Source organism: Squalius cephalus (assembly GCF_949319135.1).
Source record: "Squalius cephalus genome assembly, chromosome: 3".
NCBI classification, from domain to species: Eukaryota; Metazoa; Chordata; class Actinopteri; order Cypriniformes; family Leuciscidae; genus Squalius; species Squalius cephalus.
In genome coordinates this window covers 49,527,162-49,548,826 of record NC_137124.1, presented here as the reverse complement: position 1 = coordinate 49,548,826, position 21,665 = coordinate 49,527,162, and the positions used below count along the sequence as shown (strand labels likewise).

Here is a 21,665-nt window from a genome sequence, read left to right as displayed (position 1 = left end):
TTTCTTGTTTTTGTAGGCTTTGTACTCATCTTTAGACATTTTAACTACGCAATGTGCTAAGTATCTTTTTTAAAGTATACAGGGCATGTTTATTGGGTTAAATTTTATCTGTAAAAAATGTAGGGGGCCCAGAAATTTTGGTTTCCATAGGGCCCAGAATTTCTGGCGGCACCCCTGCAGATAAGAGTAATAAACTGTAAAGGGTCTACTTTTATTTGTGTAAACTCAATATAAAAAGAAGATGTGCCTTTGTAAAATAAAGAAAATAAACAGGATGCGCTTTCTGCCACCTCGGTTTCTGTGAACTTGAGCGTGTCAAAATATAAACCAAACTTCAGTGTATACTTGCCTCACAGACATGAGAAATTTATCTATAAAAACCTTGAAATGTCAAGCGATTGTCAACCAATTCAAGTGTAAAACAAATATTCTCAGATTATGTAATCCATCCATAGACATGCAAAATCGTCGGCTTTATCTCTGCAACCGAATACACAAAAGAAAAGTCAACAGGATTAGAACTAAAACTCCCTGTTTTGGGTAAATTTGGTTTTGTTGTTCCTCGCACATAGCTATCAAATTACTTCAGGACACCTGTAATATAGTGTATACGGGCTACTTTTATGATGCTTTAGTGTCCTTTTTAAAGCTTTTTAAAGGTTAAAATAAAAAGAGGGACCAGCAATGACTATATTTACATGTGCACCAGTAATATAATTATTTCCAATAATCAGAGTAAGGACTTAATCACAGCAAGATGTTTACATGACAAGCAAACATCTTCACTCCTGTCTACATGCAATTTTCATTAATCTGATTATTTACATTCTCTAATTCACAGCACAAATTATGAACTCGCATACAGCATGTGTATTGCTGGCCAAACTCTTCAAGCACACACAGATTTGTTTGCTGGTTCTGTGGTATCCGGCCTCTGTCATTTTATTTTAAAATGTTTTGGGTGACGTGCCTAAAAATGTTTTCGACCATCCATATACAGTATTATAGGGGACTGAGCGAGCTAAGCAGAATCTTCAGAAAGGCGCTCTCCGATCCTGAGGAAATGTTTCCGCTCCCCATTCCACTCCGCTCATATGCTCTGATTGTAATTAAAATCAACATTCGCCACGTTTTATACTACAATTATGGTTGCAAAAATAATGAACTTGCCTAAATTTGCAGTGAGATGAACATGAGTAAATGATGAGGATTCACTCCCTTTAACATCTGTGTGTATTTGTGTGTAGGGGCTGGCGTGTTCTTCTTGTCTTGTGCTGAGGGCGAGCAGATCAGTTTTCTGTTTGACTGTATTGTTCGTGGCATTTCCCCGTCCAGAGGCCCTTTTGGACTGAAGCCACTGCTGCCAGGTCAGTGCTGTATGACTGTGACACGTACAGTATGTGTCTTTATATCAGATTAAAGCCTCATCTGTTGCCAAACTCCTAAAGCTTTCAAGCTACATGCATCAAACTCTGGTTAGTCTGTCTGTTTTCAGTGTCTGTCTATCTATCCGCCTGTCTCTCTCTCTGAAGTTTTCATATATTCAAACTACATTAGGCCTTTATAACCATAAGACATCAAGGCTTTTGTAAACATTCAGTCAAAGCTTTTTTAAGAAAACATTGAAAGTTTGTTTTGGCAAACTTTCAGTTTTCATGATAATATCAAATATCAAAACTATGTTATGACCCCTTTGCGAAAAAATAAGTGCACTTAATTGTTCTACATTTAGTGTATTTCAAATCTTAAAAGTATATTTTTAAAAGGATGTACTTGCAGAGAATATTATGAATAAAATAAAAGGGCAAAAATGTCATGGCCCCCAGAATATTTTGTTGCATGAATATCTGAACATGCAATATATCAAAAGAAAGAACAGACCCTCTGCTTTTAAACAAACAAGCTTCATGTTCATTCTAGCTTCATGCATTCATTCTTTATCAACACTTGAATGTGGGTAAGTTTAAAGGATAATTCCGGTATTTAACACCTTGAGTCTATTTTGTAGTTTGTTTTGGATGAACTAGAGTGGTGGACACAGAAATTTTGACGATGGGTCCTGTCTCGACTTTTTGACTCTTTTAGAATCGCCTTTGACTTCAGAGTGGCTGTCTATGGGCATGCACGAACATGTTCTTAAAACAACCCTTACGTTCGTTTTCAAAACTGTGCAACTCACCGAGTAGTTAGTGGTGTTCGTTGATGATTAAAAACAAGTAGCGTAGCGAAATACGGCCCTATGACACACTGGCCTTGAGTCCCACGGAGGAGCTCTGGAGCATTTATTATGTTTATATGCCACAGCCGGTCATTTTCGCTCTATATTTTATTTTCATTTTTAAAGTTGTTCAACGTTTGCCAGTTCCCGTCTCCTTCTTCCATGAACTTGAACTTTGCTACAATTACGTTTGATCACTTAAATTCACATTATTTTTCACATTAATTCTGATGAAACAGCCACAAGTGCTGAATTACTACTCATATACGTCACTTTATTTGACTAATTAAAATTGTGGGGTAAGCTAGCTCGATATTAGAACATCATATTTATAAAAGCTGGATGACATGTGTTGCTAAATGGCATGCAATTAATTTTTAAATATATTGTATAGAAAATGCTGTATTACTGTTACTTCAGTACAGTAATTTCTACGGAAGTAAATCAGGAAATCAAGGGTAAGGCGGATTTGACATTGACAGGCGACACAATGGCACTGGGTATTACACTGGTTAAAATTGTGTATTTCTCTGGATTTAAGCATTGTTTGAAACATTTTGAAAAATGTAAGTACACAAGTCTTCTATGCTATAAATACCACCTGGCCAAAGCTAACGTTGACACTTAACGGAGCAGTAGGGGTTGGAGATGTGTGTTCGGTTACTAAAACGCTCGAGTTTAATTAAAGTTAGTTAATTTAGTTAAAGTGCCCCTGTTATGGATTTTTGAAAATGACCTTTCATGTAGTGTGTAACATAGCTCTAAGTGAATGAAAACATCCTGCAAAGTTTTAAATCTGAAAGTGCACCGTATATAAAGTTATTGTCTTTCAAAAGTAAGAGTTTTTTTTCACTGCCCAAGGACGAGCATGTGAAGAATCCGTGGTTAAAATTCATCTTTACCATGACTTCACAGCAGTATAATCTTAAACTTTTGCTGTGTTCCCTTTATTTTATTGACGACTGCTTCTTAAATATCAGTTCAATGCAGGATTCGCAAACCGCTTGCTCTTGAAAGATGGTGTTCAAAATACTTAGTTTTGATTTTTTATTGTGTAGGTCTCCTGCTAACTGGCTAAGTCACGTTATCACTGTCTTACTGAAATACTTCTGCTAATCAGTTGTGGGCCACTATTACCTAAAACCGTGTCTATTAATGCAGATTGTCTGTCGTTCTCACTACTTTGAGGAAAGATTAAAGGGATACTTCACCTCTGGGAAGATGAATGTGTATTTAAAATAGGTCATTTAAGTAGAAGTAATGTGAAGAAATTTTTTAATTTGGAGCTTTCTAGACTGAGAAAAGCCAGAAAATGTATTTTTGGCTTATGTGGATGAAAGACAACAACTCCCAGAATGCACTTGCTTCGCTGTCTCAGGAGGCCACGCCTACCGGTAAGAGTGCGCAGTTTAAAACAACAAAGCTAGCCTACGTGATGAGTTTGCGAGGGATTTAGAGATCGTCCAAAATGTCCGGGATTCGGCTTTTGCGTTCTACAGTCGCCATTCATCATGTTTACTGTGGCGAGCAGGACGAGGCTGACGGCCGCGGGAGAACAGCGCGAGGCCGGTGGCATGATTACTGAGACGCGCCGGGTCTCGCATATCTCACGGAGGAGCGGGAATTTTTCTTAGCAATGGTAAAACGCACATCAACCGATCACTTGTTTAGCGTTCATGTAAACACTACATTCATATTCACCGATCGGAATGAATTCAGTTAGATTGAAACAAAAGGTGTGCATGTAAACAAGGAATAGCGACCGCAGAAAGCAAAAGCTGAATCCCGTACATTTTGAACGATCTCGCCCGCCGGACAAGTCCGGGAAAAGGAGGATGGTTACTTACTCAGCTTTCTCCTACTATTCAGCTTTCTCCACAGAACAAGAGCCTGCTAGCTTAGCTTCCAAAGAAAGACGGCTGACACACTGTATGCATTCTGTGAGTGAGATCCCACCTCCTATGGGCGGGCTGAAAACATGCGGAACAACGCCATCTACTGGCTGTAGTCTTTAGCCTCTGGCCAGAAAATCCTCCGATGACGCAAAATGACGATTTTTGCGTCATCGGAGGATTTTTTCCAGACAAAAAATACATAAATCTCTCCTCTCAGGGGGATATGAGGGTGGAAAGCATGGTAATTCGAAAATACTACAGGTTTTCTACTAATACAAAGCTTAATGCTAAATCCTGAAGTAACCCTTTAAGCATGGAGCAAGATTTGTTTTACCAACGTTTATGTTACATCAGTCATTCACGCTAGAGCTCAGCTAATGTATGCACTGTTATTGACACAGTTCCCACATGTTTACCGCAATAAATTAGAAAAATACTCGGTAAATAAATAAGTAAAATAATCGGTTTGTTGATGGACATGCACTTGTTAATGCTGATAGTGAGGAATTACCGTTGCAACATCTCATATTGTACCTCAAACTGAGTAGTGTATTACTGAGAAACGTCCAGCTCGAGTCGTCCTTGCAATGGAGGTTCGGGTTCAATAACTAGTTCTTCCAATGTTTCATCATCGGACTCGCGCTCGCATTGATATGATAAAATCAACGTCATCGTTTGTTACTGTGTTTAGTTTACGGTGTAGGAAGCCTCAGGACAAGCAGAGCTGACGTTGTTATGGCAAGGGTGTTTTTGTTTTCGACATGCAAGTGCGCATGTCGAAAACAAAATGCCCTTGCCATAACAACGTACGAGGTAAACCAATCACAACAGACTGAGCTGTCTGGCCAATCAGAGCAGAGTAGCTCACGGAAAGGAGGGATTTAGAGAGATTGATTCATTTGACGAGTCGTTTGAGAATCACTGAAAAATGTGGTGATGTGCAAATGTATATTATGAGAAAATGAAACAGCTTTTTGACCTTTGATGCATGTAAACCTGTTGTAGGAGACTCCAAAACAACATTAGGAAACTTTAAAAAAGCATAATAGGGGCACTTATTTGAGAATTTATTCACATTCAACTTATAATCAGCGCTCATAATCCCTTCCATGGTGCTGTCAAGTTCAACTTGCAGTCTGTGAGGTAAACTAAACGTTATTGACTATTTGAAAAGTGGGAGGAGCCATTCAATATGTCCTGCCTTAGCTTCCTGTTTCAGTGGAAATTTCGTCAATGCATCATACAAAGCTGCGCGTTTCAAGGCACTTCTCAGTGTGCCTTGGTGTGCTCCCCCAGCTATTGTACATGGGTTGAGTTTTGCAACAACCTTGTAGCCTCATCCTTATGGCATAAAATGACTGTCTTAGAATCCCCTGAAGAATTGGTGGAAAGAGTTCAAAAACGTCTGGTGAATTTCTTCTGGTCTGGTCAGCATTGGCTAAAAGCATCTGCGTTATATCTGCCCAGACAAGAAGGAGGCCAAGGATTGGTGGACATTAAAAGCAAAATAAAGACTTTTAGACTTCAGACAGCAAAAAGACTACTTTATGGAAAAGATGTAAGCTGGGCTGGAATAGCTTGTGCCCTCCTTAGAAAAGGATCTCTTTCTAATGGACACTCAAGGAGTTGATTTGTCTGGATTGACACCTTTTTATCAATCTATGTTGAAAGCCTGGGAAATATTACATATATCAAAGAATCTCCAGGATGTGTGAGGCCTTTTTAGAGAAGAACCCCTGTTGCACAATCCTGTTGTGGACTTAGACATTTTGAAGTCATCGACAATGAGGACTGTTTTAAGGAATGCTGGAATTACAAAGATTGGACATTTAATAACAACAAATGAATGGATGTCTGCTGAGATGCTGAGCGTTAAGCTGGGTGTGAGGTCAATTTGCTTGACACAGAGACTGTTGAATGTTTGCCAATGGATTTTAAACATGGTTTGGAGACATCAAATGAAGATATAGATATATTTTTCCCAGAGTTAAAAATTGCACCTGCTTTTAATGCTTTTCAAGAAAGGAAAGGGACTTTGCTTACCTTCAAGACTCCCGAAATGGAACTTTTCAGTGAAACGGGGAAAAAAGCACTGTATGTCACATGTGTTAAAGTCTCACATATGAACTCTTTTGAGGGACTAAAATAATCTAAATGGCAGGAGAATTTTGGATCAGGCACTTCCCCTAAAGTAGCTGGAGGACCTTGTACAAACCTCCCATTGAGAAAAGCCCTAGGGACCTTCAGTGGAGAATTGTCCATGGTTTAATAGCTACAGTACAAACAGATACAGAGCACACATTGATCCACGGGTAGGGGAGGGGTGTCTATTTTGTGACATAAACTGTTTTACATTTATTATTTTTTTACTGTGGCAGACTTGAAGCTTTGCTATCTCAAATAGAAGAATGGTGTAGAAATTTAGGAGAAGTGTTCTCACCTGTACTTTTTATTTATGGACCCAAGTATAACAAAAATAGAAAGCAGATCCACATGATGCTTAATTTTTTGTTTGGGCAGGCCAAAATGGCAATATGGCTGTCACGCAAAGGTAAACTAAACGGTGTGGGGTCAACTGATGCAGTGGCTATTTAAAAGGGTTTAATCAAATCAAGGCTAAAGGTGGAATATGCGTACTATCAACTGATTAAAGATAGGGGAACTTCTATACTTGTGAAGTGGAAAAAAGTTTATGTGAAATTAACATTGATGGTTCTCTGCAAATTTATATCTAATTGTTTTTATTTCGCTTAAACAAAGATTGAGTCGTTTTCGTCTGTTTTTAAACTGTGGAATTAAATTGTTATTTATTCAATTTTTTATTATTTATTAATATGAAATAGTGTGGTGGATAATTTGTGTAGGTTTTATGTAATTATGTAATTTCTCTCTCTCTCTCTCTCTCTCTCTCTCTCTCTCTCTCTCTCTCTCTCTCTCTCTCTCTCTCTCTCTCTCTCTCTCTCCTCTCCTCTCCTCTCCTCTCTGAAATTTAAATCCCCCGTTTTAAAAGCCCCTGGTATAATTCATGCAAGATCAGCTCTATGGTTTTTTACTGGGACATTTAAGACACTAACAAGAGTTTACATATCGGCCCAGCCAATCAGCGTGTTTCACACCTCATCCTGACCAATCAGAACTTGATCATCTCTCCTATTCTGAGAAGACTGGGGAGATCAAGCGGTCAAAGTCACTGTTTATATTCCCAAGCATTCCTGATAACCCAGAGAACGCTGTAACCTCATCCTCTCTCTCGCAGTACTGTAATGTAAGCAAAGCTGTTCCTGTACCACAGCAGGTGTGGCCATTGCCCTGATACTTAGCTGAAGACAAATACGTAGACAGCCAATGTTAGGCCATTGCTATGCTATAAATGAAGTCAGAAAACTTGCATTCAAAATGTTTGAAACAACTCGATACATCCGTGTTTATTATGTCCCTTAGGATACCTGTTGTTCGGTGATGATCGGCAAATATCTGACAGCGTCAGTGCTTCTCTGGCTATTTGCCATCTCATCCACATGTCTGCTCTATTAATAGCACTTTAAGTGTTAGATAAACACTGAGGCGATCTGCTGTAACCCCCTTACATGCGGTCAAAGTGTCCCTGTAGTTTACTTGTACACACAATGTGTATCCATCAGTCAGGCCATAAATTGACAAATATGGATGCAGCAATATCAGTAAATGTTTTAAAAAGCACTGACCCTCGTATCGTGATAAGTTTTAAATGGCGATGCTGTGATTTTCTCTAGTCGTCAATCTCAAACCATCAGTTCAATGAACCAGTATGAACCACTCGAAACAGGTTTGGATTAATATGGGACGAAAGGTGATGTCATAATTACCAGAGCTTCTCCATAACGTAAATCACTTTGGAATCCGCAATTTTAGTAAATTTCCAGAACTTTTTACAAAAACGTTCCCAATGTTCCCAATGCGCTAAAGAATTTTCTGTCTTTTACCTTCTAAATAATGTCGACAAGAATGTGAACAGCCTTTAGGCCATTGCACTATTGTTGTTTCTTAAGTTATAAAAAAAAAGGTTAACAGTAACTTTTAGCCCTCTAGCAGTTAAAAAACAAAATTACATGCATTTAGCTGAATAACATTGTTTTAGTTGTGCTTCGGCTCTGTGTGACTGTGCTGATAAATATGGTTATCCCACTGCTCATGAAATGTTCACTATTAGGGATATAGAGTTTAGATGGAAATGATCTCAAACTGACTAGCTGAAGACGGTAGCTATACCCATTAATAGACACTGTACTTCCTTGAACATAAATTCCAACACAGCGCTACAACAACCGTAATGAAATGACTCTTCGCAATAGATTATGCTTTACAATGAACTCTGTTAGAGAGCTATATGGCAATTTCTCTATTCAATAAAATACATTACTCACCTGTTGAGTAATAAAAAAATGTATATGTATATACAGTATATGCAAAAATCTTGTATATAATATGCAAAAACCTTGTCCAAAAACATGCAAAAACATTTTTTTTTTATGTTTTTAATTTTACTCTTATCAGTGACATTTTCTAAAATAAGGCATTTCAATAACTGACTAAAAACCCTCTCGTTGCCATTAAAATGACATTACTGAACCTGAACATAGGAGCCGATAAAAATGTTTATTTAAAAGAAAAATGTCAGATGGACTTAAAGGTTTTTGCATTTGAATTCTTCATATATACATGAAGTAACATGAACTATATTAAATAATAAATTAAAGCTAAATAAAAATATTTAAGAAAAACTAATAAAAATATCAAAAGCACACACACACACACACATATATATATATATATATATATATATATATATATATATATATATATATACACTATATATATATATATACTATATATATACTATATATATATATGTGTGTGTGTGTGTGTGTGTGTGTGTGTGTGTGTGTGTGTGTGTGTGTGTGTGTGTCATAAACTGCTTGGAGACGTAAAGGTTGAGGATCCAAATGCAGTAATTTATTGAAAGGGTAATCCACAATTGTAGTCAAAAACGGGCAAAAGGTCATAAACACACACTATATAAAATGCTGGGTTGTTTCAACCCATGTTTGGGTCAAATATAGACAAATCAAACCATTGGTTTAAATTTTTTAGTTACATTTTTAACCCAACGGTTGGGTTTGTCCATATTTGACCCAAACATGGGTTGAAGAAACCTAGCATTTTTTAGAGTGCAGGGTCCAAATAAAAACATGGCACAGGGTCAAAACCAAATGAGCACTCAGAAATATAGAATGACACTAGGCTTCACAGTGGCTACATTTACATGCACAACTTTTGTTTCAATCAGACTGAATTCATTCTGCTTGATGAATCTGAATGTAGTGTTTACATGAACACTAAACGTGATCGGATTGATGAGCGTGTTTATATGTCACAAGCTTCAAATCGGAATAGATTTTTTGACATGCGCACACTGCATGAATATTCAGAGTTTCCCCCTGTTTGCACATAATAACTATTCTCCTACATTGGTTCTTTATTTGTTTTGAACAGCAGACTTAATATTTATCCATTTCTGGTCATAATTTGGAGACAATGAGCATATGAAATGTTGTGCCGTGCTGCTTATATTTATCACGCAGTAAAAATGCCCCTCCCCGCGCCCAAAACTGTCGTCTGTGGATGAGAATCCGAAACAAGGACTGGTGGGACGTTGTCCTGCTCCACTTCACAGACGCAGAGTGAAAGGAGAATTTTAGAATGACGGGACACTCATTTATATGACACTTTAATCAACAGGAAGAACAGCTCAAGAAAGCGTCATACTGTACATCATTACGCTATTTTAACGTCATTGCACATGCGCAGTCCTTTCAGTTTCGGTTTTCAATACGATCAAGTGTTTACATGTTCTCTCGATCGGATTAGAAAAGGAATAAACCACCCCTTTCTATCCGATCGAAATTTCGTTTGGATCGAGCTCAATCGGATCGATTAAGGTGTTTACATGAAGGCTTTTCAGTCCGATTGAGCCTTCAATCCGATTACTAACGGATTATTTGGTTGCATGTAAACATACATAGCCAATGAGTGACTGAGATAACCAGGCTTATATAGGCAGAGGTAATGAGACACAGCTGAAGACAATCATAGATGATGATATACTGGACAATGAATTATGGGAAATATAGTCCTTGATTGAGTGGCAATAGTCTGGGGTAGAGTGCCCTCTGGTGCCTATCAAGGGCACTCCAGCTGGTGATCATGTCAATATATGTATACACTGAACAAAATTATAAACACAACAATTTTGTTTTTGCCCCCAATTTTCATGAGCTGAACTGAAAGATCTAAGACTTTTTCTATGTACACAAAAGGCCTAAAAAAAATCCCTGAGACTCCTCCCCTTTTATTAAGCCTTCCTTTGTCTTTGACTCCTCCCTTTTACCAAGCTCTAGAGAATGAATCAGAGCTGAGCCAGAATCTAATTGGCCGGGAGATTCAGAATTTTCTTCAGACTGTTTCTGGACAAATGGCTCTATAAGTCCAGTATCATTTTCAATGTTGTGGATCGAGTGGTCCATGGTGGCGGTGGGGTTATGGTATGGGCAGGCGTATGTTATGGACAACGAACACAGGTGCAGTTTATTGATGGCATTTTGAATGCTCAGAGATACCGTGACGAGATCCTGAGGCCCATTGTTGTGCCATTCATCCACGACCATCACCTCATGTTGCAGCATGATAATGCACGGCCCCATGTTGCAAGGATCACCCACTGAGCATGTTTGGGATGCTCTGGATTGGCGTGTACGACAGCGTGTTCCAGGTCCTGCCTGGAAGAGCTTTGAAAAAAAAATCTAAATATGAATCAATATTTTAATAGTAATTAATAAATAATACAAAAATAACACAATCAATTTCAATCAATTTGTAAAATCTGAATTTCCAACTTCCTACGAGGAAAAGAGTAGTGGAATAGCACTTGAAGTCAGACAGCATTCCATATTTTGTTTGTTTACATGGCATATCAGTAAATTGTGTGGCAAAAGGCTTGATTTGTGTATTTGTGTTGGCTGTCTCTCTCTCACAGTTCTTTTTAACTTGCTCTGTCTGTGTCTCAGAGCCCAGTGTCAATGCAGCTTTAGTGCAGGACAGACTAAACCATGAAGCGGAGGAGTTGGAACGGAGACTCAGTCTGCTGTCTCACAGCACAGGTAACTGTGTCTCCTGTTTTGCTCACCTTTGTCTCACATGGGATCCCCAAACTCACATCCAAAATCTGGAGGATTTATGTAAAGCTTCAGTTATCTGTAGGAGTTATCATGTGTTTGTATGATGGCATCAGATTTAAATACTCAAGGAGTATTTACATATTTAAAAGAGTACTTACGGAAATAATATACTTTCAAAGAATATAGTTATTATGTAATTTCATAATTGCTTGTATTGTCTTTGAAATATGGATAAATGTACTGCCAAAGCATGTCATTTCTATTAAAACTTGTCATGTATTAAATATATTTGTTAAAATTAATTTGCAATTTAGTAAATTTATGTATTGTAATATCAAATAACAGTTAACATTATACAGTTAACATTATAATTAAAGGTGCCCTAGAATGTGAAATTGAATTTATCTTGGCATAGTTAAATAACAAGAGTTCAGTACATGGACATGACATACAGTGAGTCTCAAACACCATAGTTTTCTCTTTCTTATTTAAATCTCGTTTTTGAAAAACACCCCTGAAAAACAGGCGAATCTCCACATAACACCGACTGTGACGCAACAGTCGGGATCATTAATATGTACGCCTCTAAAAATTTGCATATGCCAGCCCATGCTCAGTGCCAGGCGAAACTGCACAGCCGAATCATCAGAAGTTCTGCAGGTGAAGAAACAAGCAGGAGGAGGATCATAGGGAAAATGGCAGATCTATCTATCTATCTATAATCGGATACCGCTACAGTTTAATTCGAAGTTGTTAGTTGCTCTGTCCATTTCACCACGGACTGTTTTTCTAACCTGGAACAATATCAAGCAGCCAGGCTTCTCTCGGCGTCTCATACTGACGAAGGGGGCAATTTCAACTAACGTTATATTCCCGCAAGCGGTAAGTAGTGATTTTATTAACGATAATTTACACTGTGTTATCTAGATCCAGCGCGATATTGTTTTTTCCTCGAGAGACATCGTGGCTTGCAAACGAGCGAATCATGGCAGTTGCTCAGTGTTTGGATGTACAAATGAACACAAAAATATTTTTTTAGCTCCTTCATCCGAGCCTCTGAAGAACCAGTGGGTTATGTGAATTTCTGATGTGTAATTGTTCAAGTTCAGACAGATAATCTTTCTCTCAAAGTCGTTCAACACTGTTTATGCATCAGTAAATCGCGTTGCAGTGATAAGATCTTCATTCACGCGATCAACAGGCTGTCATCTGCTCAATGCTCATCACTGCAACCTTTTATGTGATGGGAATAGATCTAAATACTTAAAAAACTTCTCATGATTCGTTAATCCCGATAGCTGTAATAGTAAAAACGTATAAAAGCTGTAATAGTAAAAGTTTTCCAGATAGCTCTACATGTAATGCCAGATATTTCATATGCAAGCATGTCAGCCAATCACAGCAGTGGGCAACAACACTGAAGTCTCACAGCAGACACGCCCCCTCAAACAGAGTGTTCAAACCAGGGAATGAAATCAGGCTAGGAAATATGCCTTTTATTTCTAAATTATAACAAATTTTGATCTAAAAAACATACTAACATTATAAGGGCACCCCAGGAAACATTATAAAATAATAAAATAATCCATTCTACGGCACCTTTAAGTATTTTACATGTGCTTTAGTAGGTTAGTCAACTCATCAAAATAAGTGTCTCTTTAAGTACACTTAAGTGGCATTTTTTTCATTAATATTATAGCATCTGCATGTACAGATGTTTAAAAATGTACATTTAGAACTCAAATTAGCCTACAAGTGCACATTGCAAATAAGTGCACTTCTTTTAGGTATCTGTGAAGAGAGAAGCAAATATTTGTGCAGTCAGGATGAATCATTTTGCTCTCTCTTTTGTCCTGAAAGCCTCCAGCTCCCGTTTCGGCTCTTCGATGACAGGAGATGACCGCAGCATATCTGGTTCATCTGACACCTCGGACACAGATTGCAGCATTAGCGGTCGCCCTGCGCCTTGGACCGATCTGGTTCTGCCCAGCTCTGCAGAAACGCCTCACCCGCAAGCATCTCAGGTCGAGGAGAAACTCTCCACTGGACTCCAGGTCCCGACTGATCCTGTTCGCTCAAGGAAGCTAAAAGAAACCGGCCGACAGAACTCATCAGACAGCGGCATTGCTACGGGAAGCCATTCGTCTTACACGGGAAGCTTCTCTTCCTACAGTGGCAGTCTGGATGCTGCCGGTCCGGGGGAGGAATACGGAACGCCATTCAACCTGCCACCACCTGCTATCCCAGAGAAACACTTGTGCACGTGCAACCATGAGTACCAGATTCCCTCTTCGCTACGATACCTTTATGACTCTCCCCGCAGTCTGCAGGAGATCACCAGAGCTCCAGAGGACAACAGAGATAGTAGCAGATCTCAAAATGATACTGGACTTATAGAGCCATTTGTCCAGAAACAGTCTGAAGAAAATTCTGAATCTCCCGGCCAATTAGATTCTGGCTCAGCTCTGATTCATTCTCTAGAGCTTGGTAAAAGGGAGGAGTCAAAGACAAAGGAAGGCTTAATAAAAGGGGAGGAGTCTCAGGGATTTTTTTGTAACAAAAGCTGCTGTGATTGTGCAAACTGTTCACTTCCTCCTGCCGGCTCTAAATCGCTCTTCACTACCTGCCCCATCTGCAGAGGACTCAAGGTACACGCACTACTCAGGGTTATTATAGTTTAAAACTAAAACTAAAGCTAAAAAAAAAACACACAAAAAAAACTTAACTGAAATAAATTATTTTATTTTGGTTAGTTGCCTCATTGTAAGCTAGTAGCTAGTTGCTCATTTTAATTTAGCTTAACTTGATATACTAAAATAACTAAAACGAAAAAAACACATTAATATAGACATAAAAAAACAATAATAAAAATGACTATATATACAGTGTATATATAGTCATTTTTTATTATTGTTTTTTATTGTAATATTGTACATTGTAATATTGTTATTGTAGTTTTTAAATAAATTATTATTTATAAGTTTATATATATATATATATATATATATATATATATATATATATATATATATATATAAATTAAATATAAATATAATCTCAGTGACATTAAAATAACACCGCTTTCTGTTTACGTTTTCTACAATATGAACAGATTAAGGCTGATGATAAAATCCTTATTGTGTTATGGCTTATTGTGAAGGCTGCATTTTAATTAACTAACGTTATGTGGGGTTTTTTGTTTGTTTGTTTTTTAGTAATTATATATGGATTGCATGTTTCAGAGTGAAGTGTGGCACTGTGTTCATTTACACCATTGGTTCTCAATTCTGGTTCTATAATAATACTAATAATAGTAATAAATAAGGGATAATCCATGGCTAGCTGTGCATTAAACGATTTTAATGCATGACATGGAGGCAAAGAACCATACGACATGAAGCGAAGTGGTTGCTTCCACGGAGTGCATTCAAATCGTTTAATGGATTATCCTGCTTATACCATGGTAATTTGCCAACATTGAAAACTTAAAGCTGTTGTTGAAGCCTGTACTGCAATATTTAACCGGAAGAGTGAAAATGGCGGTTATTTCCATTAGTTACAGCTCCTTATTTCTAGCATTCTGCCCACTTTGAATCATAAAGTAGTGAGTAGATTATAGGGTTGCCAACTGTCCCGAATTAGCCGGGACGTCCTGTATTTTGGGCCTAATTTATTTGTCCCGTGCGTGACCTTTCGTGTCCCGTTTTTTGACTAGCCTACTACGCTGATCTAACCACTGACTGATACAACAGCAACAGTGCTGATCACGACACTTTAGAATGATCACCGCCACCTGTCATCATCCAATCACAGCTTTTTTTAATCATTGTTTTGAGACAAATCATTGTTTGATTTGCGAACATAATCCTCTGCCGTATGGTCGCTTACCCTTCAAGCCGGACTCGTCTCGCACTAACGGTAATTCCCTTTCACTGTCCACGTTTTGATTTCGGCAAATCAGTTTTGGTGAATGCAAACAACGTGATGCATTCGATGCAAGATCCATGTGCATTGATGCCAGAGGTGGAAAGAGTACTGAAAATTTGTACTCAAGTACAAGTACTGTTACATTGCTGAAATAATACTCAAGTACAAGTAAAAGTACTGGTGTCAAAAAAGTACTTAAGTAGAAGTACAAATTACTCTTCTCAAAAACTACTCTGAGTACTAGTTACTCGTTACTTTTTAGCTGGCGATAGTTAATGTATTACCAATAAATATTCAACCAAATCATAGATTTATGTAGAAAATAGCTACTTTTAACACGCTTTTACCTTATTGTTGAAGGACATTAATTAGTGGTCATGATACTGGAATTTCTAACTTCAATATATGACACCTTGAAATATGTCAGTATTCAGTAGGCCTAGCCTATAATTTTTAATACCATCGGGAAAACTACCACATACTAAATATTTTAATATCGACATTTTTGTCCATCCATTTTGTCAAGGCAATCATTATTTTCAAGCATCGAAAGCACAACACTCATTGTAACAGTAATCTATTTGAATGGAAAAGTTTAATTCAAGTATTCTGAAGAGACACGTCCACTTTATACAGTGAGATTTTAATTTAGGCTTTTGTTTACATATTTAAACATTGATCAATAACCATTACAATAATCTAACTTAAATATTTACTCACTCAGTGTATTTGTCTTTACAATAGGGTAATGTTAACTGTTGCAATAGCTCACACACAGCACAAGGAAGCTTGATTTCAAACTGAATTTAATTTGCAAAAAAGACTAGATTTTTCATAACTTTTGACAACGTTTAATTCTAGAGCATGGAGAGATTGGAGCTGGACGTCATTTGAGTCTGCAGTGAGAACCACTTGGAGAGATTCGCCAATCGCGATTGCACATGATATGACATTTTTTTACAGTCTATGGATATGACACAGTCCGAGAGCGCACACTCAATATCCGAGTCCAGTTCATTCGTATATTTGAGAGCTCGCGTCCAGTTTTTTTGCGATTACATGAATGTGCCCTCGCGTTATAATATTGCACTCGTGACATTTGCCATTAAAATATGCCATAGAAACTTGCAGGTATTAATAAAATTATGCGTAATAGGCCTACCTGCAATCCCGCGCTGAGAGGAGGCGGGTGTGTCAAACTCGCTCTCGCTGTCGTTGAGATGAGAGAATGAGAACGCGTAGCTGGTTTCGTATCGGTGTATAAGCCAAAATGAGTATTGACAGATATTTCAGTATTGATATGTATCAAAATATAGATATTTTGACAATACTACTATGTAGATTGTAGTTTCTCCAAACTTTCAGTCCAGCCATTAATCACTCTGAGCTCCTCGCCTCCTTCACTTATGATAAGCTCTTCAAAACCTGCTGCGACTGCGGCGGCTTTAATTCAGTCCAAATATCAGGGGTTTTATTGGTCCATTTACGATCGAATATTTTTATTGGCTACCGAAATGCCGGTCAAAGATTTGAATATCAATTCAAATTGTACTCAGTAACGAAATGTGATTTTACAAGTAGCGAAGTAGATTACTTAGTTTAATATGTACTTGAGTACAAGTAAAATTACAGATTTAAAAATATACTCAAAAAAGTACAAGTACCCAAAAAAACGACTTAATTACAGTAACGTGAGTAGTTGTAATTCGTTACTTCCACCTCTGATTGATGCATGGATGATCCATGCAAGAAAACATGTAATATGCCTGAAGGAATAATATGCTCAAAAAACATTTCTGATTATTATTAATGTTTAAAAAAAAAAAATCCCCCCAGGATTCTTTGATGAATATAAAGTTCATAAGAGATTTATTTGAAATAGAAAGCTTTTGTAACATTATAAATGTCTTTACTGTCACTTTTGATTAATGTAATGCATCCTTTCTGAATAAAAGTAGGCAATTACTTTTTCATTTTTTTCCAAAAAATAATCTTACACTCTAAAAACTGCTGGGTTAAAAAATAACCCAACCTTAACCACACCGCTGGGTCACTATTGGACAGAACACGCGCTGGGTTGGTTTGACCCAAGTGCTGGGTTTTACCATTTAACCCATATTTCTGGGTCATTCATTTGACCCAACCAGTGGGTGAAATTAACCCTCTTGCTGGGTTAAGTCTTACTCATGTGCTGGGTTATTTCTTGTCTCATTGCCTTAATAAAAATAGAAACAAATATTTGTTATATTATGAATGTAAAATAATTATTATTTCTGTAATACAATAAACCAGAGAGGCCACTGTATGATTTCAATCTCATTTTTTTTATTTTATACACTTCTTTAATACTTTTCTTTATCGAATACAAATGTTACTTAAAGGAGAACTCGGCAACTCTAGCGAACTCTAGTCACTTCTTCGCTGATTTTCCCTTTTGTTGTCGCATGTTTTCCCCACGAGCTCCCCCTACAGCTGTGGGGGGGGGGCGTATATTTCACAACACGATCGTAAAAAACTCACTTGCGGCGGCCTCCTCCCCCTCTCTACCGCTGCTCATGTGCGTTTGTTTTGATCGGAGCAAGCCAACTGTATCGTGTGGAGCTATGTCTACCGAGGTGGGTAATCTGGTAATACATCATACATGCGTGTGTGTTTATGTCGAATTGCCGTAAAGCAATTCGTGTTTCGCGCTCGTTCTCGTTCTCGTTCTCGCTTCTCACGAGACTTCCAATTTCTATCTTGCCGGGACGGTAGTCCCCAAGTTGCAAGGTTGGTTTTCCGCCTGGGAACGCTGGGGGGAGCGGGGAAAGTCACCAATATCACCAGAACAGGTTGTTTAACCATCCAAATGATTTCTAGACAGTTTTATTAAGTTAAAAAAGTTACCAAGTTCTCCTTTAATGTCAAAGGTCTGACATATCCCCCTCATTTCATCCCTGAGGCACAGAATGTGCAGCAATTCACCAGTCATCTCATTTTGTAAATATTCAACCATGTTGGTCCTCACCTGTTGATTACACAAGTCAAGTCAAGTCATTTTTATTTATATAGCGCTTTTTAAAATACAGACTGTATCAAAGCAGCTTCACAGTGATACTGTAACGTGAATATAATACAACAAAGTTTGTTTCTAGAAGAAAATTGCGTCATCGTCCACCTTAAGGCAAATCAATAATATTGTTTAATATTAAATGTCCCCAACTAAGCAAGCCAAAAGCCAAGGCAACAGTGTCAAGGAACCAAAACTCCATCAGTGACAGAATGGAGAAAAAAACCTTGGGAGAACCCAGTCTCAGTCGCTCAGTTCTCCTCTGGCCAACGAGCGAACAGTGTATGATTATGATCCAGGCAGCATTACAGGTCAGAGGTCAGATTGAATAAGAACATTCAGAATATTTATCCAGTTCCATCTGGTTGGAAGTCGGAGTCATCACACCGGTATGGAGACGAGTTTGTTGAGGATCAGTCGTGTCAATGAGGCCTTCACAGGGCTGATGAGGCTGGCCCTTCAGGGATGCGTCATGGATGGGTCCAGGCGCAGGTCCACCTTTTGATCTGGATACAGCCTGGATCTGGCTGACTTCAGTAAACTTTAGAATGAACAGAAAGACAAACATTAGCATACATGCCATTCTTCTTATTAAATAATGAGTACATCAGGTGTTATAGGAAAGTGTCCCTGGTTCCGGCTGACCTATGCAGCCTAATAATCATTTAACTGATTTGAATAATAGAAATGTATAATGTTCTATATGAATGCCAGGTAAAAGAGATGCGTTTTAGTCTAGATTTAAACTGACAGAGTGTGTCTGCTTCCCGGACAATCACTTAGAGTGTTGCAATAAAACTGACATGCAAGTTAAGCTTTTTTTGTGGAAGTATCAATTTATTATTGAATATGCATTTAAAATTATTGCAAACATTACCAAATGACCAAATGTGAAAAACAAACAAAATGTGTATTCAGAATTTGCAAACTGAATTATAGTAATAGTAATTAAAGAGTAATTTGGACAAATATTATCAACATTAAGGCATTAAAATAAAACATTATTTTATTAAAAGTAAAATATTACTGTAATGTTGATAGTGTCTTTAAAACTCACAACCCCACAAAGCTGCTCGTTAATCTCCTGACTGGCAGCGCTGATGATCGCCTCGTTTAGATGTTAACTTACACACAATAAAATGAAAGATGACATGCATGGTGGTAGGGTAGGCTATCATGTAAGTTTACATTTTTTAAGTTTTAAATATTGACGATCATTCGTTCAACTAAACGGGTATACTTTTCTTCTCAAAACTGGCGCCTGTCCATTTATTTCTCCTGTCCTCAGTCGCTGTTTATAAAGATTGCAAGTCATACATTTACTAAAAAAAACTAGGCTATATCAAGCTCTTGAAAACCTTTTTTTTTTGGCAGAAACGATGGTTCGAGACAGTACAGAAGACACACGCAGACTGTGCTGGAACTTACCTCAGTCACTTCTTCTGACGAGTATTTCTAAAACTACGCCAGCAGACTTTTCACTCACAACTCACTAGCTAGCCTACATTAGAGAGTTATTTCCCGCTGATTTTACGTACGAGCCCTGTGAGGGAAACTGCGCGTATGGATTTCATACAAAACGCTTTTCTCACTTTTAAATATGCAACGTCCACAATGATTAGGCCTACGATAATTAGCCTACATGACGAATTTAGAATTTAAACTGCATATTTCAAAAAGGCTGCTGATATAGCTGGTTTAATTTCAACTAGGATTTAACGATGCAGCATTTGATTTTGTCAAAAATTCTAACTGGCTAGCTGTGGCTAATTAATGTTTCACAGAATAAATACGTTACCCCTCACACTTCCATATCAAAGACTGTATGTTGAACAGTGAAATTAGCTTGCTGCTACCACCACAACTTATTAAAAATATAGGTAAACATTCATATTAACTTACCATAAAACACTGCCTGCTCCGAGTGGCGTGCTCCTCGAGTCAGAAGTGAAGAATCCAGAAAGTTCCGCATAGAATGAAAAAAGTAACTAGTTGCTGGGTCAAAATAACCCAACCAGCGGTTTATTTGTGAATGACCCCCTTACAATCATTTGACCCAGCATGAGCAACCCAATAATGTGTTTACAGTACCCCCAACAACCCAACTTTTTGACCCAGCACAATCAACCCAGCAATTTGTTTACAGAAACAACCCAGCATTTTTTTGAGTGTACTAACCCCAAACTTTTGAACTGTAAGCCTAGTGTATAATGTTAAAAAAGCTTTCTATTTTAGATAAATGCTGTTATTTTGAACGATGGTTTGTTTGTAATGTGAATTTTTTTTTATGTACAACATTAAAATTATTTTTAGAATTAAATACATAAATGTTACCCCTTTCTTGCTGATAAATACTGTATGATGTAGCGATTCAGTAGCGAAGCTATTTTATTATTAAAAGTCACAGGGTTTTTGTTAGAAGTAGAAGTGTGCAAAAATACAAATGCATCCCAACACAGTGCAATTAACACACCTGTGCTCGATAAACCCTTTAATGCACAACAGATTTTTAAAAGAGTGTTGTGTCTTCTTTATAAGGGCCAAGGTCAGGATTTCTTGAGACCAGTGCTGTTATTGTCAACTAAAACCAAAACTATTAAAAGTCACGTTAAAACAAAGCTGAAATGAAATAAAATTAAATATAAATATTAGATGGAAAAATGGATGAACTGAAATAAAATAATCGTTAAGGGCAGCGTTCATTTTCTGTGCTCCTGAATGTTTGTTTCCACAGCGCGATCTCCGAATGACGTATGCGTGTGTGTGCTTCCATGAAAACAGCGTGAGTGACGTATGCGTATGCGTATGTGTGCTACAGTGAAAACAGTTTTATTGCACACATTTCAGCCAATCAGAATCGAGTATTTAGACAGACCATTGCATAATACAGGCCTACAAATAAGCACAGCAAACATTTGTGAAAAATCACAATTACATTTTTCCCCCCCAAAGTGTGCAGCCCTATATTATGGAAGCCACATATCACAATTACCTTTTTTTTTTTTTTTTTTTTTTTTTTTTTATTCTGTGGCAGGAATAAGCTTCCATACTATACTGTAGCATTGGGAAGCAACACCCTCTGGTGTACTGCAATAAGAACAGACTCCATCCACTGCATCCAGTTAAGTTCTTTGTGCCATTGATTATGGTGTTATGTAATGTTAATTGATTTGCTCTGTGTGTTTGTTAAACAGGGCACATTTCTTCCTCATCCTGGAGGGACTCTACTGCCCACTGTGCCAAGTAAGACTCCTGCAGCCAGTATATCTCTTTACAACCTCTCCCTCATTCTGCATATCCCATAGTGAAATACTTAAAGGGTTATTTAAGGAGTCTACATAAGAAAAAGAAGTACACTTTAA

At 37.7% G+C, this 21,665-nt stretch overlaps 1 protein-coding gene and 1 long non-coding RNA gene across 5 annotated transcripts in view; one reads left to right on the top strand and one right to left on the bottom strand.

Annotated features, from left to right (window-relative positions):
* Window positions 1-21,665, top strand: part of dok7a (docking protein 7a) — a 49,731-nt gene that overhangs the window by 8,694 nt on the left and 19,372 nt on the right. For all 4 annotated transcript variants that reach the window (XM_079866383.1, XM_079866382.1, XM_079866381.1 and 1 more), the window contains exons 5-8: window positions 1,248-1,367; window positions 11,217-11,309; window positions 13,188-13,975; window positions 21,498-21,546. In XM_079866383.1, the coding sequence (XP_079722509.1) occupies window positions 1,248-1,367; window positions 11,217-11,309; window positions 13,188-13,975; window positions 21,498-21,546 (1,050 nt within the window). The remainder of the gene's footprint in view (window positions 1-1,247; window positions 1,368-11,216; window positions 11,310-13,187; window positions 13,976-21,497; window positions 21,547-21,665) is intronic.
* LOC307155625 overlaps window positions 18,141-21,665 on the bottom strand; it is an 821,100-nt gene continuing 817,575 nt past the window's right edge. The window contains exons 4-5 of the long non-coding RNA XR_013820544.1: window positions 19,971-20,487; window positions 18,141-19,927 (exon numbers count right to left, since the gene is read on the bottom strand). This is a non-coding gene — a long non-coding RNA (uncharacterized lncRNA). The remainder of the gene's footprint in view (window positions 19,928-19,970; window positions 20,488-21,665) is intronic.